The sequence below is a fragment of the Podarcis erhardii genome (assembly GCF_964252035.2).
Source record: "Podarcis erhardii genome assembly, chromosome: 15".
NCBI classification, from domain to species: Eukaryota; Metazoa; Chordata; class Lepidosauria; order Squamata; family Lacertidae; genus Podarcis; species Podarcis erhardii.
This window is the reverse complement of record NC_138505.1, coordinates 23,766,477-23,792,203: the sequence shown is the minus strand read 5'-3', so window position 1 is coordinate 23,792,203 and position 25,727 is coordinate 23,766,477. Positions and strand designations below refer to the sequence as shown.

The window sequence follows — 25,727 nt, the reverse complement described above, 5'->3', positions numbered from 1 at the left end:
CAGTCCGTCACAATTAACACATTGACAAGTCTTGACAGAAGGAGGTTTTGCATTGGGAAGTAAGGCAGCGAGCAACAGCCAGCCTGGGGCCCTCCAGATTTTTTGGACCGCAACTCCCATCAGCCCCTAGTCAGCACGGGTATATGGTGCTAAAGGGCACGGTCACACTGGAAGGGGCTGATGGGAGCTGTAGTCCAAAGCATCTGGAGGGTAGCAGGTTGGCAAAGGCTTATCCTGCCACCTGTGCTTCTTCACTTAGCCCAACAGATCAATAATACTCTATTAGGAAATTTGTTCACTTAGTGTATATCCGAAACACAGCTGTGCATCTTTCTCCCACCATTACACAGGTAACAGCAGGTTGCTAGTTCATTTCTGGGCCTGGTTTAGAGGTGCTCACATTTAAACCCCTAAACAACTTAGTCCCCAAATTTGAAAAGGCTGCCTCTTTCCCTACAAGCCCCTCTTGGGTATTAAGATTGCCAGAGGGGGCCCTCTTGGTAGTTCCTCTGCCCCCAGAAGTTCAGTGGACGGGTGAATCAGGAGAGGGCCTTCTCCGTGGTGGCTCCTAAGCTGTGGAATTCCCTTGCCACAGAAGCAAACCTGGCACCTTCGTTATGTGTAGGCTAGGAACACCCCTCTTTACCCTGACCTTTGATGCTTGAGCTGTATATTTTTAAGACCCACCCTGTACCCATGGCTGTTAACATGCTTTAAACTGTTTTTCATATTGTATTTCTAAATTGCTTTAACCTGTCCCGGGACATTATGGTGGAGGGTAGCGGTAATGAGAAAACGTAGAATTACAGAGTTGGAAGGGACCACAAGGCTCGTCTAGTCCAGGCGCCTGCAGTTCAGGAATTTTTTTGCCCAACGTGAGGCTCGAACCCATGACCCTGAGATGAAGAGTCTCATTCTCTACCAACTGAACTATCAAATAAATCACAGCAACAGTATGGAAGGGTTGGCTTCCTGGAGAGGCCTCTGCGTTCAGAAGCTTGACCTTTCCCAATTCTCCGCCTCCTCTTCAAAAAGCCACGGCAGAGGAGCACTTACACAAAAACAGGAGCGATGCCTCCTCATTTTAGGCTGCATGCGTGATGGGGAAGGGAGGGGCAGACACCTCTCCCTCTGCCCCACGAAGAGAATTGCCACCCTGCAGGTAAAGTCAAAAGTTGAATCCTCGGCTCTGTTCCTCAACTCCTGCCCCCTCCCCTCATTAATCACCCCCCTCCCTTGGCAGCTGATTCATTCCCCCTCCTCCTTTTTTAACTTCTGAAAAATAAATCTTTCTGAAACCTTTTTTTGAAGCTGCCGCTTTTGCTCTCTCCCGTTCGAGTCGAGCACTTCAAAGCTGCTCCCTGGTCTTTGGAAGCCTTTGCTCGAGCGTCCTCATTGGCTGGTGCTCTGGCACCTCTGCTTCGTGCCCCCCACGGTTTGCTCCGCAGAACCGTTCAGATCTCGGTGAAGGGCAGGAATGCCACCCAGGCTGTTCCTGCAGGACGATCCTTAGTTGGAACGGCTTGTCATCGTTGGCACCTTTCAAGATGGGCCGTGGGGGATTTGTGTGTGGGGGGGGAGCGGGCTTTCAGAGTCTGCTAACTGGCCACACTAGCGTTACATAAGGACATCTGAAGCGCCTGCCAGTGGCCCATCTCGCCTGGATCCTGTTCTTACAGTGCCTGCTGGAAACCTGCAAGCAGGATCTGAACACAAGAGCAGTGTCCCTGCCCTGTGGTTGCCGCCAGCTGGTAGAATCATAGAGATGGAAGGGATCCCTAAAGCTCATCTAGTCCAACCCCTTGCAACGCAGGAATCTTTTGTCCAACATGGGACTTGAATCCATTACTCGGAGATTAAGAGTGTCATGCTCTATGGACTGAGTGGTTGCTCCTTCCAACGGTGGAGGCATAGCATTTGTGAGCATAACAATTGTGGCTAGTAGTTGCCGATAGCCTTTTCCTCCATGCGGTTGCCTCATCCTCTTTTAAGGTAAGGGACGCGGGTGGCGCAGTGGGTTAAACCACAGAGCCTAGGACTTGCTGATCAGAAGGTTCAAATCCCCACGAAGGGGTGAGCTCCCATTGCTCGGTCCCTGCTCCTGCCAACCTAGCAGTTCGAAAGCAGGTCAAAGTGCAAGTAGATAAATAGGTGCCGCTCCGGCGGGAAGGTAAATGGTGTTTCCGTGCACTGCTCTAGTTAGTCATGCTGGCCACATGACCCGGAAGCTGTACGCCGGCTCCCTTGGCCAATAAAGTGAGATGAGCGCCGCAACCCCAGAGTCGGCTACGACTGGACCTAATGGTCAGGGGTCCCTTTACCTTTACCTTTAAGGTGGTGGTCATCACTGCGGGAGAAGTGTTCCCCAGATTAACTATGTGCTGCATGAAGAAGTCCTTTCTTTTCTCTGTCCCGGATCTTCCAACCTCCAGCTTCTTTGGATACCCTCCAGTCCTCAAGTTACAAGACAGGGATAAAAACTTCCCCCTGTCCACTTCCTAAATTGAATCTTGAAAGGGAAGAGCAGAAAGAACGATAATATTGTTCCTCCCATGCCATCTCTTCCCTGGAGCTCTTATTTTTGGTGGCTTCAAGTCCTGGTAGGTCCAAAGATGGCTTTGTAGCTAGTCTGTTTGCTAAAAAGCAGCTTTCCGGTCCTGAGGCTAAGTATATACCTGGGGCAACGCAGCAGGGAGGTTTCATGCTGGTTTTGTGCCCCAAGGAAGCAGGTGAGCCATCAGTGACCAAAAAGTATGAATGGTTGCCGTGATGACACTTGGTTTCACTGGCCTGTTGCTCCATTGCATCTTGTCTTTGGCACATGCAAAATCTTAGATGAGCATTTTTTTGGGGGGGGGGGGGATTTTCTTCAAACATAAAAGTTACTGAGGCCAACATGAGGCTACTTTGGCAATCTAGAACTTCTGGCTAGCATGTCCTCAGTGGGGCAAATGGTGGCGTCAAACCCTTTGGAGCCTGCGTTGACTTTGTCTAAACCTCTGCCTTCTGTTAGATCTCAGGTTGTCTTTTTCTCACTGCCTGCCTTCCTAAACTAACCCACTCTCCTTGAGTACCTCGCCACTCTGCTTTGCTCTGTCACTTTGCCTGCGAAACTCACTTTCCCCTCAAGGCCCAGGCTGCAGAGTTTGATTTCCCAACAGTTCCAGACCAAGCCACTTTCAGAATGGTGCTCAAAAAGGGATGAGACATGCAGCAGCACCTTTGCGTGAGCAGCTGTTGCAGCTGATCCATTTCGCACAGCTGTACTATTGCATGTCACGTGGAACTTAGTAATATGAAGCGCTGTCACGCGGAAGATGGAGCAAGCTTGTTTTCTGCTGCTCCAGAGGTAGGACCTGAGACAACGGATCCGAATGACAAGAAATGAAATTCCAACTAAACAGTGGGAGGAACTTTCTGATGGTAAGAACTGTTCAACAGTGGAACAGACTACCTTGGAAGGTATAGAACTCTCATTGCTGGAGGTTTTTAAACAGAGGTTGGATGGCTATTTGTCATGGAATCTTCAGCCGTGATTCCTGCATTTCAGGGGGTTGGACTAGATGATCCTTGGGTCCCTTCCAACTCTATGATTTGATGAAATGGCTCTCTCAGATCAAGTATCTGCTTGTGAAACTGTTTGATGAGTCTTCTCCATCAAAGATTTGTGGACTTCTTTGGGCTGTTTCTCCAGTTTTCATCTGGTTGTGATCCTTCACTGGAAGTTTTTAAACAGAGGCTGGATGGCTATTTGCCATGGAATCTTCAGATGACTCTTTGAAGCCTGCTGGTTTTGTGGGAATTGTTTATATTTCGGGAGCTATTTCTTTATCTTCGTGCTGCTGACTGAAGGAACCAGCAGTCCTTTTTCCAAAGAGTACCCCTGATCTCTGAATCTTACCACTGAGAGATTGGGCAAGTAATCTGTGAATTGTGAGGACCATCAGAGGCATCGCTTGCTTCCGTGTAGAGTTGTAATATTTATGAATTTAAGGCTCTCCTTTTAAAAAATGCATGTTAGCACTTTCTGACTTCTGCAAAAATTCCCAAAGGAAATGCCATTCATCTCGGGTGCTCCTGTGAATTAGTCATGGGTGAGGCTGGGTGCACTTGGTGCTGAAAGCCTCCGAATTCTGTAACCTGTGCAATTATTCTGCATTTCCCCCGATTTCTGCGTGTTACGGAGCTACAGAACATTGGGAAGCTTCAGCTCACAACTCCCAGAAATCTTATTCGACAACCTTTTCTTGCTTCCACGGCTTCACCAGGCATTGCCTCTGCTCCCTCAAACAAATCCTCAGAAGTAGAAATTTGCTTTGTAAAATCGAGAATCCCAGAAGCTGAATTTTGTACATCTTGCTGCATCCTGTGCTTTCCCCCTTTGCTTGTGTTGAATCATGGCATTCCCTCTTCCTGATGGCAGAGTTGTGACCTGAAACTTGTCCTGATTTTGACACAACCTACATTGAGTTATGGCTCACACTTCCGCATCTCCATTGGTGAGCTGGGAGTAACGGGTCCATTCAAGCCATTTTTTATTCTTCAATCTTTACTGCTTCCCAGTCCCAATAGCCTGGATTTCCACTTCCTGCTTTTGCTGAAAATTATTGCATGTTGCTGCAGCATTTTAAATTTCACTCTGATTTGTAGCTTTCTTACACAATCTGTATGTTGCTTGTGATTGAGCAGCATTAGCCAAGGACCCGATATTTCAAATTCTGTAGGTGTTCTCAGACGGAGAGTCTGCAAAGCTGGAAGCTCTCCTTTGAGGAGAGATGCGAGTCAGTTATCTTGGTCATCAGGATTTTCTGGCCTTCTTCTTGATGCTTGAATCTTCATAGGAACAGTATGGACTTTACCTCTTGATTAGAATTAAGCACTACACTTTGTATGTTCTCTGTTCATTGAGACAGCAAACAAACCTCCTCTCGTGCTAATCTTGCTAGGAAAAACAAATCCAGAAAATGAGCCAAGAACTTGATCTTATACTTTTCAATCTTCTGAGTAAAGGTTTGAGTAGTACAGGCGTACCTTGGTGGAAGTCAAACGGAATCTGTTCTGGAAGTCCGTTCGACTTTCATAGCATTTGAAAAGCAAAGCGCGGCTTCAGATTGGCTGCAGGAAGCTCCAGCAGCCAATCTGAAGCCGCAGAAGCCCCGTCGGATATTCAGCTTCCAAAAGAATGTTAAAAAATTGGAACAGTCACTTCCAGGATTCAATCATTCGGGAGCCAAAACGTTTGAGAACTAGGCTGTTCGAAAACCAAGGTACAACTGTACAGGGTCTTCAAGTTTTGGGACACGTTATAGAGTTGCATAGGAACATAGGAAGCTGCCTTTTCCGGAATCAGACCATTCATTCATCTAGCTCAGTACTGTCCACACGGACTTGTCAGGATTTCAGGTAGGGAATCTCTCCCACCCCTACCTGGAGATGCTGGGCATTGAACCTGGGCTGTTCTGCATGCAAGGCAGATGCTCTTCCACTGAGCTACGGCCCTTTCTCAGAGGAGAAATAGGCAGTTCCCTGCCTCATGCCATGGACAACTTAAAATTTTATACAGCATTTGGGAAGACAGCAGACCGACAGCAGCAGAGGACGAATATAAGGAAATTCATTTCCACATACTTAGATTTCCTTCCGCTGGGAGGCTGCAGACCGAAGGTGCTAAACCAAAGCTTTATTGGCAGAGGTGGGTACGGAAAGATAATTTAAATGGGACGCAAGAGCTGGTCCTGAGAGGGGGTTAGGGAATTTGTTTATTAAAAATCTCTCCTTTCTGCTGTAAAACAGCTCTTGAGGCAGCAAGGAGCCCTCAGAATAACACTCAGGGGGTTCCAGATAGAAGCAATGTGACAATGCTTAATGTTTGGCTCCTGGGTTTGATTGGTGATTTGTTTGAAGGACCTCTGGATCTGCAGTTAGACAATACTGCAAATTCTATGTCCTTTTAAAATGTGTTTGTAGGAGGGTTTTTTATGGTTTGCTTTTGTTTTTATTATGTATTTTGTGTTCTCAGTTTGTATTTTTGTGTTGTGAGCCACCCTGTGATCTTCGGATGAAGGGTGGCATGTTGTTGTTTAGTCATTTAGTCGTGTCCGACTCTTTGTGACCCCCTGGACCAGAGCACGCCAGGCACTCCTGTCTTCCACTGCCTCCCGCAGTCTGGTCAAACTCATGCTGGTAGCTTCAAGAACACTGTCCAACCATCTCGTCCTCTGTCGTCCCCTTCTCCTTGCGCCCTCCATCTTTCCCAACACCAGGGTCTTTTCCAGGGAGTCTTCTCTTCTCATGAGGTGGCCAAAGTATTGGAGCCTCAGCTTGAGGATCTGTCCTTCCAGTGAGCACTCAGGGCTGATTTCCTTAAGAATGGATAGGTTTGATCTTCTTGCAGTCCATGGGACTCTCAAGAGTCTCCTCCAGCACCATAATTCAAAAGCATCAATTCTTTGGCGATCAGCCTTCTTTATGGTCCAGTTCTCACTTCCATACATCACTAAAGGGTGGCATACAAATATAATAAACAAGAACAACAATGAGGAAGGAAGGAACACATGGTGCTGCCCTACACCGAGTCAAACCATTGGCCCATCTAGCCCAGTATGGTCAACAATGACTGGTAGCAGCTCTTTGGAGTTTCAGGCTGCCCTACCTTGGGGTTAAATCTGGGACCTTCTGCATTCCAGGCAGCTCCTCTGCCACTAAACAGCTGTTCCCCCTTGGATTTCTTGTTGGATTTAGATCCATGTAGCACGGTTGGATGCTCCACCTCGAGCTATGGCCTCTCCTTCACTTTCAGCTAGAGGACCCTGCATTTCAGGGGGTTGGACTAGATGACCCTTGGGGTCCCTTCCAACTCTACAATTCTGTGATTCTATGTCCCAGTTCTGAATCTTTCATTTGGGTAGAGGCCCCTCTGTGATGAAGCCCCGGCATGGGAACAAAGGTCATGTTTGCGACCTTCTGAGTTTCCCTCTCCACCTTGGATGGAGCCTGCAGAATTTTTCATGTTTAATTATGTGGTTAACATGCTAATCCCCTTTTTATGAGCTCTGGGGGCGCAGCACAGACATCTCTTCAGGAAGCTGATCTCCTCTGCACGTAGCGCGCTGGCTTCGCTAATTCCAGCTGGCTGAACTTCAGGGGGGCTGGCTGCTGCTTCAGACTTCAGAAGAATGTAGGAGACGGGGTTTGTTTTCATTCTTGAGGGTCTCTCATTCTCTCTATGCCTCGGACTTCAAGGGTTTCCTCTTAGGCCAGGCTGATGAATCTGTGACGAACGCTCAACAGGAGCAGGCAGGATTTTGGAGCAGCTTCAAACTTGTTTTTCTTTCTTCCCCCCAAAGAGAAAAGGCATGTGTTTTGCCTGCAAAACAGGAAAGAGGGGAACCAGAGCGATCCAGCTCTCCTTTCTGGGAAAGAGTAGGCAGTTGGCATGCCTGCATAAGAACAGTAGAAGAGCCTGCTGGATCAGGCCAATGGCCCATAAAGTCCAGCATCCTGTTCTCACAGTGGTCACCAGATATCTTTTCTGGGAAGTCCATAAGCAGGACCCAAGCACATGATCACTGTCCCCTCCTGTGGTCTCCAACAACTGGTGTTCAGAAGCATTCCTGCCGCTGAGCATGTGTCAGGCTTCAGGGAATCAGCTTCTTCCCCCGTGGCAGTAAATAAGATCAAATGAAAGGAACGTCTTACAAGTTAGATTCTTTAATAATCATAGTGAGAGACAAAAGAACACATCTACCTAGAAATGACGGTGCTCCCAATTAAGGGTTACCCCCCGGTCACTATTAATCTGCATCACTCCTATGTTTTATAATCTGAGCTTGTACCCTCTGTGTTTTCTGTTCTAACAGTTTCTGAGCTCTCCATGTCTTTGAAGAAGAGTGTGTGTGAATGCTGTCCAGAGACTGTGAATCTTCCAGTGTTTCTTCTCCTAGCTGTTCCTCATCCAGTATTTCCCAGCTTCTGCCTTCTGAACTATACCCCTCTGCAAACCTCTGTTCCAAATCTATACTGTCCTCCTGCTCCTGGGGCGATTCAGGATTAGGATCAGGGTGAGGGGGTGGCTTCCACCATTATTCTTCAGTGCAGCCCTCCTCAACACAGTCTCTGATGAGCAGAGCCATCAAGGCTAGTATCCACTGATTCTCTTATTCATGAATTTGTCTAGTCCTATTGTTAAGCGGGTAGCACTGTGGTCTAAACCACTGAGCCTAGGGCTTGCCGATCGGAAGGCGGCGGTTCGAATCCCAGCGACGGGGTGAGCTCCTGTTGCTCGGTCCCCGCTCCTGCCAACCTAGCAGTTTAAAAGCACACCAGTGCAAGTAGATAAATAAATACCGCTCCGGCGGGAAGGTAAACGCCGTTTCCATGCACTGCTCTGGTTTCGCCAGAAGCAGCTTAGTCATGCTGGCCACATGACCCAGAAAAACTGTTTGCGGACAAACGTTGGCTCCCTTGGTCAGTAAAGCAAGATGAGCGCCGCAACCCCAGAGTCGTTCACGACTGGACTTAACTGTCGGGGGTCCTTTATCTTTTATTGTTAAGCCACCCAATCTTGTGGCCATCACTGCTTCCTGCAGGAATGAGTTCCATAGCTTAGCCATGCATTGCATGAAGAAGTTCTTTCTTTTATCTGTCCTGAATCTCCCAACCTTCAGCTTCATTAGATATCCAAGAGTTCAGGGAGAAAAACCTTTCTCCATCCACTTTGCCCATGCCTTCCCACGCCAAGGCTCACTCCAACCGCCAGTCCTCTTAAGTAGCTAGCTATTCTCCTCCATAAACTCAGCCTTTCAGAAAGGTTCTGTTGGTACATTGTCATTACTGTGGTGGAGAGCTGGATTTAATGGGCAGCCCAGATCCTTATCCTCCCCACTCCCCCTACGTGGGCCTGTCCCCCTGTCAATAGTCTAGCGTCACAGTGCCTACGATTTCCCTTTCAGCCCTGCCCCATTGAATTAAGCAGGGCTTTCTTTTTAATAAATGCATATAGAATATTACTCTTTCAGATGCAGAAAAAAAGCTGTGCTTTTGCTTCAAAGGGTATATTATAAACTGAAAGGAAATGGATTCATGAAAGCTAATTTTCTGTGGAGTGGCTACGACACCTCCAGCTTGCTCCAGCCTATGTTTACTCAGGAGCAAGTCCCACTCATTTCTCAGACTAAACGTGCATAGAACTGCAGCCTTTCTCTGTGCTATGCTTATATTCTGCGTTCCTATAATGCAATGAAAGAGTAGCAATAAATATTATCGTTTATTGCTACCCTTCCATTACATTATCGGGAAATTTTCTGAGTTTATGAGTGTGTTCTGCCTTTGCATCATGATGCTGAGCTCTAGATACTGTTTCTAAGCTCAAGTAACAAAGCCTTGCTTTCTTTACCGCTGGTGTGCCCAGTGTGACTGGTAGGGTGGAAGGCAGGGAGACCAACAGTAGAGGGAGCCAGAGCTAATGACAGGCAGAGCCAACTAAGACTGGGTGTAGCATCATAGAATCATAGAGTTGGAACGTCACCAGCTTAAAATGTAACTGGGTCATTATTCTTCTCAGCCCAGATTGGAGCTGGTTTGGGGTCAAACTTATCAAAAGGCAGCCTTTCCCAAGAAATGACAGGATAGATATGGATTGTAGCTAATGTGTCTATACCAGTTCTCAAACCAGTGGCGAGAGCGCACTAGATGAAGAGTAAGCAGGAGCGTGCACAGAGTCTAATTCAGCTTTTGCCGTCCTCCTCCTTCCTGCTGCACTGAGACTAAGGAGGAGGAAACTGCTAGAAAGTAAGAAGGCAGACAGGTGGGGGCTGGCGGGGAGCAGACTGAGATTTGGGGCACAGTGCCCCATTCCCCCGTTTGCAGGGTTGGAGAGGGAGGCCTGAGAAGTTTAGGGATGTTAAAAGGAGATTACTTAGATGCCAGGGTGACCTTGTCTCTGCAAAACGCAGCCTCTGTGCCATTTGCCAGTGACAGGTAAATGAGATGCTGTAAACTTTTTATACTGCTGAAATACAAGGCAAGGTTGGCAGCATAGTTGGTTTTTTTTTAAAAAAAGGGATGAGATATTGTTTGCATTCTTTTTAAGGGCCTGAAACTAAATGTTGCATGCAAATCTGTGCCATGACGCCCTGGTTTCTTGAGAAAAGCTGTTTTGAGAGGGGGGATTTGGAGTAGTAAGTAGCATGTGTGTTAACCCTTTGGTTACATGCTGTTTCAAATCAATCCCTTAAGAAACAAGAAGAGCTTTGCTGGATCAGAACAATGGCACATCTAGTCCAGAATCCTGTCCTTACACTGGCCAATCCGATGCACCAGTGGGAAGATCCCAAGCGGGACCCAATCACAACAGCACTCTCCTCTTTTGAAGTTTCCAGCAACTGGCATTCGGAAGCGTTGCTGCCTTCAACTGTGAAGGCAGAGCATAGCCATCATGGCTCGTAGACAGCAATAGCTTTCTCCTCCATGAATTTGCCTGGTCCTCTTTTGAAGCCAGTTCCACAGTTTAATGAGCGAGTTCCACAGTTCAGTGACTGGGACTGAAGAAATGGCTTCTTTCATCTGCCTTTCCAAAGGGGCTTTTCTGTCTCACACACATCTCTAGGTAGATCTGGAGACTCCGCTTCCTTAATTCTTCCTCTGGAGTCACAGGAAGCCCCATCTGAGATTCTCAAGTGGAAACAGACTCCTAACTCAGAGTAGTCCCATTTCCGTAAACCCCACACCGTGGCTGTTTCTCCTCCTCCTCCCTCTTGCCCCCCCTCCAGTTTTATTGGGGAAACGTCCTAAATGGATTTGGTGGTCTCATTTCAATTCTGTGCGATTTTTGCCAAGCCAGCAAAAATGGGGGGGGGGGGCTGCAGTTACTGGGTTAGCTAGTGCAAAATGAGCTTGACTGCAACGGAGTTATTGGTTCCTCCAAATCAAATAAAAGCCCTGGGTCTCCTGGGGGGATATAGCAGCCTCCAGGCAGAAGGAGCAAAGAAGACCCCCCCTTTTCTTCTTCTTCTTTCTCCTTCTGGCTATTTGATTGCCTTCCTCTTCTCTCCCTCTCCCCTTCATATATATATTTTCTTTGATTCGCCCAGTTAGCGCATTGTAGAGTCTATTCTCCTTCCTCTCTCCCTTCCCTCCCTGCAGGAAGAGGGACGGATCGCACAATGGCGCCTTGTAAAATCAATTTTCTCCCTGTGACAAAAATGTAATTTGCTCTTAATCACCCAGGTTTGGCTTGCACGAAATCTTGCTGCGTGCGATGGCACACACATGCTTGCTTCCCCCCTCCCCGCCTTGCATCTGCGTCGAAGAAAACAGCCCACACATTCAGAGACACCTGTAGTAGCAGAGGAGGAGGAAAAGCTTGGGTCTGATCTTGTCTCCTTCTAGAGAAGGCGGATGCTCAGAGAGAAGCAGCAGAGGCCGGGGTTGGTTGGGGGGCATGCATCTACTTATCGTAACCGCCAGGCTGTTTTGGATAAAGAACGGCAAGCATGGGAAACAGGCGGCCTTTGCAGAGCCAGCCCTTCTCCCTGCAGGCTTCGGCGTAGGAGGCTCTGTGCCACCGAGGTGTGCAAGTCGTTGCCACTGATTAGCCCGACGCAGGGAAGAGTGAAATTGGTAGTTTCCAGAATAACAGGGCAAGATGTTTTGCTGCAGGAATGCCCTCTGCATTTAAAAACCGGGGGAGAGGAGGGGACCTCAAACCCAGGGACTGAATATGCCCCCCGAGCCTCTTTATCTGACCCTCAAGGCTTTCCCCAGCAGCACCACGGAGGCTCCCTGCTTGGCACCCTCCGGGAGCCTCTCTGCCCAGCTTGAAGTCTGAGTGCACCTCCTGCATGGCTAGATGAGAGAGGAGAATGTGTAAAAACCGGCCTGCCGTTGGAGGTGGTTGAAGGGAAGCACGACCGGTGGGGTTGCAATGGGTGCTGTGCTGCAGGGGGAGCCACAACAATGCTGTAGCCCCTGGAACATGAGAGGTGGGGTAGGGCGTGCCAAATTTTAGCATTGCTGCTGAAATTTGAGAGCCTGGAGTCTGTAGCTGACGCTGCTCAAAGGCAAAACTGGAATCTCTGCTCGCTTTTGCTCCTGGCCCTGCCCACCAACAGCATGCGGCCCCTGGAAGGTTGCCCAGGAGGAAAATGTGGCCCTCTGCCTGAAAGTTTTCACACCTCTGATTTAAAACAGAAACCCAACCAGGGTCAACTAGGTTGTTCCCTATTCCTATTTTATATTTCATTATTGCATTTGTAGCTCACCTTTTCCTGTCCGAGGAGCTCAAGGGGGCATGCATTGTTCTCTTCCTCTGCACAACAACCCTGTGAGGCAGGTTAGGCTGAGAGGCAGTGACTGGCGCAAGGTCACTCAGCGTGCTGCATGGCCGAGTGGGAATTTGAACCCTGATCTCTCCCAAGGGCTAGTCCGACGCTCTAACCACTACACCACCATCAGCTCTTGGTTCTCACATCCCGCTGATGTAGCCGTTCCGGTCTCCCTGCAGGGTCTTGACACCCTACGTCCCCCAACACGATTCTGCGGACACCAGGTGAGGCTTCTTTGAGCTCGGAATGCCTTTCCGCTGGGCTGGACATGTCAGCCTTTGTCATGGCCGCCCACTCTCCATCCAAGCGCCATCGGTGAGCAGCTGTCCCCAGAGCAGCCGTTCCGGCAAGCAAGGTGGCTGTCAGAAAAGCAACAGGCAGGCTTGACAGGTGATGAGATGCCAGGCAGAGACCGAGCAGATTCACCTGAGCAACTGATGCCAGGAGGGGAGGGGACAGGCTGAGAACAGTGTGCCCCTGCCGGGGATCCTTTTGCAACAGAGAGAGACACACACCAGTATTTCATTTCTCTCCCCCCCCCCCCGCCCACGCTTTCTGGCGGAGCTGCTGTTTTCGACAGTGCACCGTTCCCCGCAGGATCAGAGGCAGAAAGTGTCTGTCCGCTCAGCCAAGAGCAAACTTAATTCCTCCGGTGGCGGGCAGGGATGCACACAGCTAGCTTTAATTGGATGTGAGGAGGCAGCCTTGGAGGAGAGATGTGGGCCAGACCTTCAGCGGCTGGCGGGGAACTCCCCAATTTGCGAGATTCTGCCTAACGGGGCCGGGCGTCCTCCCACACTCCTTGGCTGGCAGAAGCAGTGCAAATAAGGCTTGGCGCGGCTCTGTGGGGTCTCCCAGATGGATCTCCTTGGATAAAATCTTGTCCTTCCCACAATTTAGAAATAGACATCTGCACTTGGAGGCAGCAGTGCTTCTGAATACCAGTTGCTAGAAACTGCAGGAGGGAAGAAGGCTCTTGCTCTCTGGTCCCGCTTGCTGGCTTCCTGCAATAGCAGTCTGGCTGGCCGCTGTGAGCAGAGGATGCTGGACTAGATAGGCCATTGGCCTGATCTTGCAGACCCATGTACAGTGGAACCTCGGTTGTTGAACGTAATCCGTTCCAGAAGACCGTTTGACTTCCAAAATGCTTGACAACTGAGGCGCAAAGGGCTGTCGGCAGTTTCAGTGGTGGAAATTGAGAAATGTGCCTCGGAAGCCGTTAGACTTCAAAGGCACATTCAAAAATGGAAGCAATTACTCCCAGGTTTTCGGCATTCGGCTTCCAGAACGTTCAGCTTCCGAGACGCTCCAAAACAGAGGTTCCACTGTATTTATATCTTTACTTGATAGTTCATTCATGCTGCAATTGGGGGGACTAGCCTGTGGCCCTCCAGGTGTTGCTGGATTCCTAATGCTATTATTATAACCATATTGTTGTGAATAGGGACCACACTTTCTGACTTTCATTTAAACCTGAGTGTGCACTGTAATGGTGTTCTGGTAGGTAAAGGAGGCGGGATTTCATAGGTTTTGTTTTAGGAATGCAGCCTGCATTTGGCGGCAGCTTGTATTTGAACAGATACAACGTGTTTTTAAAAGAATTTGTTCTCTGCCAGCCGCAGTTTCCCATATCGTCAGTACTTCACTGAGCTAAACCTTTCTTCTGCATGTCACATAGTAGGATGAAGTTCTTGCGAGGCTTTAAATACACCTGATTTCACACACCCAGCACCTGTGCTAACTTTCAGATGGTCTTGATTTGTGTACTCGATGCTGGAATTATATTTGTAACCATCCCTTCCATTTCAAATCCATTGCGTGCTTCATACAAAGGGCTGTCCTGTGGAAGGTGGAGCAAGCTTGTCATCTGCTGCTCCAGAGGGCAGGATCCGAACCAATGACAATAAAGGAGATTCTGACTAAACTTTCTGATGGCAAGAGCTGTTTGACAGCAGAACAGGCTCCCTCAAAAGGTGGTGGGCTCCACTTCATTGGAGGTGCTTCAACAAAGGATGGCTGGCCGTTTCTCAGAGATTTTTAGCTGTTTTTCCTGCTTTGCAGGGGGTTGGACTAGAATGACTATGCTTCTATGATTCTGTGATTCCGTGACCTCCATCCATTTACAGGCTGCTACCAAACCGGGGGGAGGTTCTGCTCTGTCCTGTTCCTGTTTAGCATCAGGCTGGTGCCAGAAGCTGCCAGGATTGTCTGTGCTTGTTACCTAAGAAAGTGTGCATAGGCAGAACAGAAACTAGGCAGCCGTTCGCTGCCATTGGAGGCAGCCGCTGGATACATTCCAGCAGAGGGCATTAAGCCTCTGCAGTAGTCTCTTCTTCAATCCACACACCCCCCCCCAGCAAAAAGTAGTTGCAAAGGAAGCTGCCTAATCTTTACCTGGTCATGCCATTGAGCTTGCTGTTGTTCAGTCCTCCCCGCTGCTTGCTAACAGATCCTTTAAAACCTGAGTTTCCAGAACCTGTGCCGAGCCGCATGATCGGCTGTAAGGCCAAGGAACTGGTGTGCAAAAGGCATTTGAGGCCGGCAGGTGTAGAAGTAGCAGCCAGGGAAGTCGGCAAGCATGAGTTACGGTGCACTCAACGCTTCCTGTAAGAGGCTGTTTCTCAGCAAAACGCCCGACCCTTTGACTGGAGCCGCTCACGGCTTTGTGTCTGCTGGAAATAATGTTCCCAATTAGCTAAGCACCTTTTAGATGCGCCGCACCTCGTTTGATAATCTGGGAGGCATGATGTGTCCTAGGATGCCGATTAAGGAGGTAGTAATCAAATACGGCAATTATCTCATAAGTTCTGCGGTGGGTCCCTTTCACAGTCGCCTTCCTGCAGTATTGCAATAAGATTCACATAAACATGCTCTCTCCTTCCTGTTGAAGGGGCTGCTGGCTTTGTCCTCTGCCCTGAAGGGATCTGGAGAAGGGTGTTTACATGAGAGAAGCCAAAGCAGTTTAGCTGTCACCCGCTTCTGCCCGTGCATCTCGGAGCTATAGATCTCTGAAGAGGAAGCCGGGGGGTGTCTTAAGAGAATTCCACGGCGCTCTTGCGAAACGGATTGCCAGAGCCTTCCCGGTGAAGCCGTGACACTTGCCATCAAGATAGCTTGTGCATGTTTCACTTGTGGAAATTTACAATTGCAATGTGTTGGGGGTTGGTAAAAAGCAACTCAAACTACTGGTTTAAATGGGTGATTATTGTTTTTCTAATTATTATTACTAATTGTTAAGGAGAAGGGCCGTAGCTCATTGGCAGGGCTTCTGCTCTGCGTGGAGAAGGACCCAGGTTCAATCCCTGTCATCTCTAGGTAGGACTGGGAGAGAACTATGTCTGAAATCCTAGAGGGCTGCTGCCAGTCAGTGTAGACATTACTGAACTAGATGGTCCGATCATCTGGCATGGTATAAGACAGCTTCCTGTGCTCCTATGTTTGTTTGTTTGTTTGCTTGCTTGCTTGTTTATTATTTTATTAAAACATTTCTAGACTGCCCTTCAACCCTCTGTGTATTCAACAGTGATATGAAATATGCATGAGTAAACTTAAACATGTCGCCAAAATGAAACAGAAAAAAATGAGACAATTCTAAACCCATACGAACTAACTGAAGTAACCCACTTTAAAAACACCTTGGCAGAAGTGAGTATAAAGTCAGTGTTAACTATACACCTTTGAGAAGGCCATTCCAAATGTTTGGGGCTATCAAAGACAAGGCTCTTTTCACTTATGGTGGATAACTAACTGCACTTAGGATAACTAACCTCACTTAAGAGGCTGATATAGGAAGAGGCGATCCTTCAGGTATTTGAGTCCCAAGCCATTTCTCAGAAGCAAACAGGCACCCAGCATAATAGGTGTGGAGTGATATAACTAAATCCTGATGGGGAGGGAGACGATATTACAGATGGGGAACACCTGGTACTGGGGATAATAGCTACATTGATGCACAGGAAACTGAGGCAGTGCTACAGAAACCTGCTAAAGGGCAGGAAACGAGAAGAAGGTAGCAGGAAAATGACTCAGTTGTCTCTATACTAATGCTCAGAGTATGGGAAACGAGGAAGATAAAGTTGAGCTCTTAATACAGGTTGACAAATACGGTCTAATAGACATTACTGAAACCTGGTGGAATGGGATTCATGACTGGAATGTAGAAATTGGGGGTATAACCTATTCAAAAGGAATAAACCACACAAGAAGGGGGAAGGAGTAGCATTATATGTAAAGGATGTGTAAACTTGGGAAGAGATTCATAACTTGGGAGTGTGGAAGGCAGATTGAGAGTATATGAGTAAAAACTGTAGGAGAGGAAAACAGCTGAGACCTTCCTGCTATAGACCTCCAAGCGGGATGGAATACTTGAATGCAGATTACCAAATTACTGGAGCAGAACATTCAAAAAGGAGAGTTATAGCAGTCATGGGAGACTTCAACTACCCTGATATCTGTTGGAACTCAAACTCTGCTAAGAATGTAAAGTCCAACAAGCTCCTCCATTACCTTTCTGACTATTTCATTTCTCAGAAGGCAGAAAGACAAGCTGGAAGTACTGGGAATCTTGGGAGGCAGTGATCATGTCCTCTTGAGTTTCATGATACAGAGGCAAGGGAAAGCTGGGTGTAGCCAGGCATGCACTCTGCACTTTATGAAGGCTGATTTCAAAAAGCTTAAGGAAATGCTAGATGACTTCCCACGGTCAGAAATGCTTAAAGAGAAGGGAGTCCAAGATGGATGCGAGTTTCTTAAAGGTGAAATACGGAAGGCACAAATGCTGACAATTCCAACAAGAAAGAAAAGCGGGAGGCTTCTAAAGAAACCAGTGTGGCTGCATAAGGAGCTTTTGGATGAGCTGAGATTTAATAAAGGCATGTATAAGAAATGGAAGAAAGGGGAAATCTTGAAGGAAGAGGATACACAAGTAGGCAACAGTTGCAGGGAGAAGGTCGGGGAGGGGTAAAGCTCAGAATGAGCTCAGGTTTGCAAGCGAGGTTTTAAACAGTAACAGGTTTATTCTGCTATGTTCGAAACAAGAGGAAGAGCAAGTGAGTAGTAAGTAGGTCTTCTGCATGGGGAGCATTGAGAATTGCTATTGGGTAAAAGAGACAAACCTGGACAGAGTCTTAAAAAGCAGAGACATCACCTTGCCAACAAAGGTCCGTATAGTAAAAGCTATGGTTTTCCCAGTAGTGATGTATGGAAGTGAGAGCCGGACCATAAAGAAGGCTGATCGCCGAAGAATTGATGCTTTTGAATTACGGTGCTGGAGGAGACTCTTGAGAGTTCCATGGACTGCAAGAAGATCAAACCTATCCATTCTGAAGGAAATCAGCTCTGAGTGCTCACTGGAAGGGCAGATCGTGAAGCTGAGGCTCCAATACTTTGGCCACCTCATGAGAAGAGAAGACTCCCTGGAAAAGACCCTGATGTTGGGAAAGATGGAGGGCACAAGGAGAAGGGGACAACAGAGGACGAGATGGTTGCACAGTGTTCTCGAAGCTACGAACATGGGTTTGACCAAACTGCGGGAGGCAGTGGAAGACAGGAGTGCCTGGCGTGCTCTGGTCCATGGGGTCACGAAGAGTCGGACACGACTAAACAACTAAACAACAATAACAGAGAGAAGGTGGGACTCCTCAACATGTGTGCAGAGGAAGTCAACTAAGGTGATCAAGGGTCTGGAGGCCAAGCCTTATGAGGAATGGTTGAAGGAATTGGGTATGTCTAGCCTGGGTAAGAGGAGACTGAGAGGAGATATGATATCCATATTCAGGTGTCTAAAGGACTGTCACATGCCCCTCTCAACACTTATCATTTGTTAACAGCCCTTTTAAAACAAATAACACTTTGATCAAAACACTTTGTCATGACAGAAGTGCATAAATTTATATGCGTAGCTTGAAGAATGTGGATAGAGGAGGGAAAAATTATCCCTCTCACAACACTAGAATTTGTGGACATCTCATGAAGCTGAATGCGGGAAGATTCAGAACAGGCAAAAGAAAGGACTTCTTCATGTAGCTCATAGCAAATCTGTGGAACTTTCTCCTGCAGGAGAGGCTACCAACTTGGATGGCTTAAAAAAGAGGATTGGATGAATTCATAGAGGTCTATTGATAGCTGCCAGCCACAATGGCTGGGCTCTGTCTCTGTGGTCAGAAGCACTCATTCTTCTGAATACCAGTTGCAGGAAGCCACAGGAGCTTTTGTGTTTTGGTTCTGCTCTCAGGTTTTCCATAGACCTCTAGCAACGGTGAGAACAGGATGCTGAACTAGACAGACCATTGGCCTGACCTAACAGGCTCTTCTTAGGTTATCAACAGGTGTGCAAAATGCACATTACTTGGCAATGGTTTGGCCATTGATGGCAGTACCAAAATCCTTCTAGACCCCTTCAGAGGTTTTCATGTGGGTCTGTTTAAATCAGACCTTCCTTCAGAAGCATGAGGCGGGAAGCTTATGTTAATCTTTATGGAAAGGTTCCTAAAGCTCAGTGGTAGAACACTGGGTAAGTATCAGGTTTCGAGGAATTGGCTTCCTCCCCCATGGCAGTAAATAAGATCAAACAAAAGGAACATCTTACCAATTAGATTCTTTAATAATCACAGTGAGAGAGAAAAGAACACATCTACCTAGAAATGGTGGTGCTCCCAATTAAGGCTCACTCCCCCACCCCGTTCCTATTAATCTACGTCACTCCTACATCTTGTAATCTGATTTTGTACCCTCTGTGCTTTCTGTTCTAACACTTTCTGAGCTCTCTGTATCTTTGGGGAAGGGGGGGTGGTGAATGCTTTCCAGAGACTGTGAATCTGTTAACTCTTTCTTTTCTAATGTTTCTTCTGCTAGCTGTTCCCCATCCAGTATTTCCCAGCTTCTGCCTTCTGAACTATGCCCCTCTGCAAACCACTGTTCCAAACCTATACTGTCCTCCTGCTCCTGGGAAGATTCAGGATCAGGGGAAGGGGGTGGCTCCCACCATTCTTCCTCAGTGCAGCCCTCCTCAGCACGGTCCCTGACAGTAAGGCCCCAGGTTCAGGCCCAGACACCTCCAGCTTTAAAAAGAAAAGAAAAAAGATCAGGTTTGCAGGTAATGGGAAAGAGCACTTCTACTAGACCCTTCAGAGCCATTGACACTCAAACGTAGACAATTCTGGCCTCAGGTGGACAAATAGCCTGGCCTGCAAAGGGACATTGATGCCTGTCTTCCTAAGAGAATATTTGTCATTTGGAGCTCCTGGCATTCCTGTTAAATCCCTCCAGCCTCTGTTGAAGCCTATCTTGTCACACACCCCTCTCCATTATCATACATATTTCTGTGCCCACACAAACCCCGGGATCCATTTGCGGGTGACTCATTTTTCCTTTAGACAGTGAGATGAGCCGAGCAGAGAGAGAGAGAGAGAGAGAGAGAAATCCAGAGGGGCAAAACACACTTGGAAAGACCAGAGTCCTCTTGAATAGCACTCAACGCTCTGTCGAGGTCACTCTCCACTTGCCATTGTCTCTCTGCTTCTTGTGATTACAGAAAAGCGCAGCGGAGATGAGTACATCCGATTGCTGGCCCAGTGGGGAAGTGAACGCAGAACATTGCTTGTAGAATCATAGAGTTGTAGAGCTGGAAGGGACCCCCTGAGGGTTATCTTGCTCAGCCCCCTGCAATGCAGGAATCGCTGCTAAAGAATCACTGGCAGGTGGCCATCTAACCTCTGCTTTAAGCAGCTCCAACGAAGGGAAGTCCACCACCTTCTAAGAAAGTCTCTTACGCTGTTGAACAGCTCTCGCCATTAGGGAGCTCTTCCTAATGCTTAGTTGGAATCTCCTTTCTTGTCATTAGAATCCATTGGTCCAAGCCCTGCTTGCTGGAACTGCAGAATGCTCCATCGTCAATGGGACTGCCCTTCAGATATTTGAAGATTGATATCTGTCAGGGACTGGGCAGAGGAGGAATGGTGGAGACCGCCTCCCCTTCCTGACCCTTCCAGGGAGGAGGAAGAGGAAGACAGTATAGATTTACAACGGGTTTGAGGGAGGTCGCAGCTCAGAGGCAAATCATGGGAAATCATGGAAGAGCCAGAACAACAACAGCCAGCTGACACGTCATTAGAAAGCATCCCAGACTCTCCCTCTCCCAGAACCCGGCAAGCTTTAAAAGTAGGAGAGCAAAGAGCTCAAAGACAGAGGGCACGTAGCAGCACCCGTAAAGGAGGCGATGAGAATGACGAATGAGGAAGTGGGAGAGAAGGAGGGTGGAGATTCACTCGGGACAACACCATTATCCAAGAGGCTGGGCCCTATAGCCTCTCTCTGTAAAGATGGAAATAAAAAAGGAGAGTAAGAAACTTTCCCTTGTTTTTATATTTTCCTGGGCAACCAGCCGGGAACCGCTGACAGCATCCTGACACTATCATATGGCTTGGCGTTTCTCAAACTTACTCAACTTTAATGTGGGGAGGTGGGCTTCTGGGCATAACTCTACCATTTTCTAATAGGGCTGTCTCCCTCTGTGGCACCTGGCTCTATGTGGATGAGGGTATATGGATCATTTCTGTAGGGTTTTTATATGTAATAACAGATATATAACATATCAAAGCCCCCCATCCTCATCACAGGTACATTTACACCAGTTGCGGGGTGCCCCTGGTCAATCTTTGGACCCCCTGAGAATTATTGTTACCCTCCAAAAAAGGGGGGAAACCCAGCTTTGGCTTCCTAAAAAAAGTTCAACAACATTGTCAATGGGTAGATCACTGCCAGTTTTTCTTATACTGTGAGTAGATTGCAGTGTCTTGGGAGTTGGACGTGTCTGCACGAAAGATTCTTATCAATCCATGCAAATTATTGTTAGATAGATAATTGCATTTCTATTTCATCTTTTTCTCCATAGAGCTGAAGGCACACATGGTTCTTCCCCCTGCCCATTTAATCCCCACAACAACCCTGTGAGGTTCAGAGGCAATGACTGCTGCCAGCAGCTTCAACAGTTCCATCAGAAATTTCCCACATGCCTTTCTTGCCTCCTCTTTTACCACCATAAGGACCAGTTGTATACTCTTTTTTTAAAGCCTGGCATGTGTTAGATTTTGTTCCCATTCATCCATGCACACCTGCTTAAGCTTCACAGCTGCAGCGTTCCTGGGAATCTTGGCTTCCTGTGCAGCAGCTGCTTTTCCTGAAATGCTTCAAGGTTCTGGTGCATCACTGATCCTTAATATGGCTGCAGGAGGCAGGGAGGGAAGAAGGTGCATATTTTTCCATTCTGCGCCGCATTTGTCACGTGCAATGTTGTTTTTATTCTGCCACAGTTCGTCTTCTGCCCCAAAGCTACAGTATCCATCTTGCTACAGACTCTGGCAAAATTATGTAACCTACTGTCAGAGTCACCCGTGGTCCGAGCTCACAAGAGACCAAAGTCCAGTCCGGCTTATGTACAAAAGTTTTTATTGAAGAACATTCTTAGCTTCACAGCCGAGCTCCGTGACTCTACGTCTGTTACGCTTAGACCGCTGAAGTCCCCTCTGAGTCAGTCCCGCCTCTACACCAGTTTAAGAGGCTTGTACTGGTCCACCTCTTCCTCTCTTTCCTTTTCCGCAGGGTCTTTCTGCCCCCCTGTGTTCTCTCCCTTCGGGACTCCCCAGAGGCTGAATCCTCTGGCGCCTCCTCCCTCCTCCTTCGGGCTTTGGGACCAGGCTCCTCCCCAGGACTCTCTTCACTTCCGCGCGCCTCCCATTTTGAACTTGGCGCGCGTACGTTGCTCCTGACCTTCCCTTTGACAGTTACACTGCCCTCGATACTACTTTCCTCCCCTTCCGGCAGGACGTCTTGCCCTGATCTCCTTCCCCTCTCTGCTTCCTGTTCTGCTCTTTCTGACACACTGGTCACTCCACCCCCTTCACTCCGTTCCGGCGGAGCAGCCAGTCCCGATCCCCAACTCCCACTGGGGGTTCCCCCTTCGTTTCCCTGCTCCTGACTGCTTCCCCCTCTGGCTCCCCTTGGCTTGACCAGAGGGGCTCCCTTTTGGGAGTCCTCCGATTCACTGGACGGACTCATGGACAATCTTGGGTCATTGTCGTCCTCTTCCTCGTCACCCTGGAATCCTTCCCCCTCGCTCTCTGTCTCCTCCCTCATCTGCGCCTCTCTCCCTGAACCCCTGACACCTACGTGATTAATTTCATCAATCATATTGTCTTATTCCAGGTCTTCAGTGGGCACCAAAAGACATTGCCTATGTAAGATTTAAAGGGGGGGAGGGAGTTAAGTGTAGGGGCCTCCACAAAAAAGGCCTGACTCCTACATCATATAGAATGGACCTCCTGAGAAGATGGTGTCAGTGGGAGGCTGTTTCCTGCAGAGCACTGCGATCGATGGGGTATATAAGGGGTGAGATGCCTTTTCAGATAGCCTGGTCCCAGTAGGACTCTATACACCAAAGCCAGCACTGTCTGGTAGCTAATTGGCAGCATTTGTGGAGTAGGAGGTGCTGAGATCTGCCAGGATGTCTCAGCAAATCCTTCATGAAAAGAAGCAGTGTATCTGAACATCAGTTGCCAAGCTGGGAAAGAGCCATCCCCCTCTGGGGTCTACTCATGTAGTAGCTGGAGGCATTTGGGTCTTGACTGCAGAAAATAAGGTACTGGATTAGCCAAGGGTCATTTTCATGTGCTCTAGCAGGCTCAGGCACGTCTCATTCCTGGCAGAAAGCAGCTCGCTGCTTCCTTCCATCTCCCACCATTCCTTAAGGCATAGCTGTCAACCATCCCTTATTTGGCGGGAAAGTCCTTTATCCCAGCGCTGTGTCCTGCTGCTGTCCCTTATTGATGATGTCCCTTAAATTTCCTGGGTTTCAAAGGAAGCAGCTCCTCTCCCTTCCTCCCTGCTGGCCAGGGAGGAGGGAGGCTCCAACTGTGTTGCTTGGCTGTGTTGCTCACCCAATAAGGAGTCTAAGAACAACTAGGGGTGGAGCTTGCATGCTTTGTGCCAATCAAATCGGCCGCGTTGCCTGGGGACTCGCCTTTGCTCAGCGCTTCTCAGCGGAGAGGTGACTTTGGTTTTCCTTACTGCATCCCCTTTGCCGGGTTGCTGCACTGTGGGAACCACCGCTTGAGGCTTTGTTTAGCTGCTGGTTGACTAAAATCCCTTATTTTGGCTGCTGATCCCTTATTTTTGAGGCTGCTGGACCCTTATTTTCAAATCTGTAAGTTGACAGCTATGGCTTAAGGCAGTTTTCGCAGCAGAGCAGGAAGCCAGCACCCTCTTTTATTACATTCCTGTGTGTTTTGTTTTTCTCTCCCCCAGCTCACCTTGCAGAGCACAAAGTCCCGTGTGGCCTTCTTCGAGGAGCTCTAGTAAGCGAGCCGGTTCTTTGCTCCTGAGCCAGCGCCCGACTGATGCGGACCCTCCGTTTGAGGACTCAGCCATAGCCGGCCACGAATCCCTCCTTCCCGGCTGCCCCCTGAACTGTGACCCCCCTCTTCACGCGTTTTCGAAGAGTTTGACGTGATGCTCCCCTGCTTCGTACTTTGTAGTTTTTTTGGTTTTTAATAATCTTTGTATAACACACGACTGTGATATACCATGTAGCTTCTTTCTTTCCTTTTTAAAAAAGTGTTTGTATTGATTGTGACTTGTATTAACGTGCTCCTAAGACGGGGTGGGTGCGGCACCAGCATGAGACCCCTTTTCGCTTCCCACCTCTCTGTAGGGGCACGACTCTGCTTCCTCCTGCGGACGAGAGAGGCGGCTCTTTCCTGAAGCTCCCATCAAGGAGCCTTTAACATCTAGCATGCTCTGTCTGCTAGCGCAAGACCCCATGTGCTCGTGGGTGGCAGAGTTTAAAGCTTGCACGACAAAGGGATCTGGTGCAACAGTTGCACAAGAGTAAGCTTGTTGGGGAACAGCCGATCCTGGCGCAACAGCCGGTTCTTGTTGCGCGATCTGTTGTGCGGCCATTGTGGGTGCTGCATATTCATTCCCCCCTTGCGCAACAAGTGACTTCAACTTCGCTCCCTACATTCTGAACCAAATGGAAGGATAATCAGGGAGCCTCTCTTAGATGTTATGCTCTCTCCTTCCTTCTGAACCAAGCTGGCAGAGAATAATTGGGTGGGCTCTGAAGGAAGCTGCCTTCTGCTGAGACAGACCACTGGGTCCACTTAGCTCAGGAGTGTCCACACCAATTGGCAGCGTCTCTCCAGGATTTGGGGCAGGGGGTATCTCCCAGCAAAAGCAGATGCTTCAAAAACTGAACTACAATCCTTCCCCCATGCCATCTTGACCCAGGGTTTTGTATTTTGTTTTTGCACTTTGTTTCAAATCATTTTAATCATGGGATTTGAGGTGGGGTTTTTTTGTGCAAAAATGTGCTTCTCCTAAGAACTGTGATAGCGTCAGGAACGGGGAGGGAGAAGTATGGGGAATTTGGGGGCCCAGAAACCCCAACCCAAGGTGCTGTGGAAGATGCAGGACTTTTAGATGCAGAACAACAGAACCCCTCTGCCATTTGACCCCAACCCACACTAATCCACTGTGAGATTTTGAATTCTTAACTGACAGGGCAGGCGCCTCTTTGTAAAGACTCCTTTTTTGCTTTTTAAAGTTAAATTGAGTACTAGACTGCAGTGGCTTCATGCCTGAGAAAATACGTGTCGCTTTGCAAAAAAACACCCAGCATTCACTCCTGTGGGATGACTGTCAGGGAGCAACACGCATACACTAAACTACTCTCACTCACACAAATCCTTTTCCTTCTCAGCTTCCTGCATTCTGTTCTTCGGTCCTTTAAAAAAGAAACCCGCAACTCTTTGTGTACTGCAATACCTCAGTGAGAGACGATCTCTCTCGCTCAAAAGCCTCAGATGAATTTTCTAGCTTCCAAGCCTTTGCGCTGCCCCCTGGTTCCGTTGATCTGCTTTTCGTGCTGCTATCAAGGGATGCAATGACTAAAGGGGCCTGCCATTTTAAAGGTGGAGTTTCTATTGCTCTCAAAGTGGTGCTGTTCCCAAAATAAACATAAAACCCCAGCCGCGTTAGTTTCCCACTTCCAACATGGCCACCACGCCTGTAGGCTCACCTTGTCTCGCCTTTCCTTGTTTTCTGATCGGTCGAAGCGATGGATTCATACAAGTTCGAAAACAGGAGTAGAGGGGCCAGGGGGAGGCTGAGCTTATAAGCAAAGGGTTGTTTCTGGGGTTACTAGTAGCAGCACAGTGAGAAAAGCCCAGTCAGTCTGAACCTGGCCATCTTGTTTGAAAGATGCTAGATTAAAGGTGCATTGGGTGATGTCCTGTTCAGGATCCTCAAAACACCGACTGGTTCTGCCTTGCATCACTCAAAATTGGATGTAAGCAGCTGGAGTTTCTGGACAGCTGAAAAGAGAGGCTCTTGCTTTTCCAGGCGAGTAAG

General features: G+C 48.2%; 1 protein-coding gene across 4 annotated transcripts in view; it reads left to right on the top strand.

Moving 5' to 3' along the window:
* Window positions 1-23,944, top strand: part of NF2 (NF2, moesin-ezrin-radixin like (MERLIN) tumor suppressor) — a 97,583-nt gene extending 73,639 nt beyond the window's left edge. For all 4 annotated transcript variants that reach the window (XM_081841915.1, XM_081841917.1, XM_081841914.1 and 1 more), the window contains one exon: window positions 23,622-23,944. In XM_081841915.1, the coding sequence (XP_081698041.1) occupies window positions 23,622-23,672 (51 nt within the window). In that variant the 3' untranslated portion in view covers window positions 23,673-23,944. The remainder of the gene's footprint in view (window positions 1-23,621) is intronic.
* The last annotated feature ends 1,783 nt before the right edge of the window (window positions 23,945-25,727 follow it).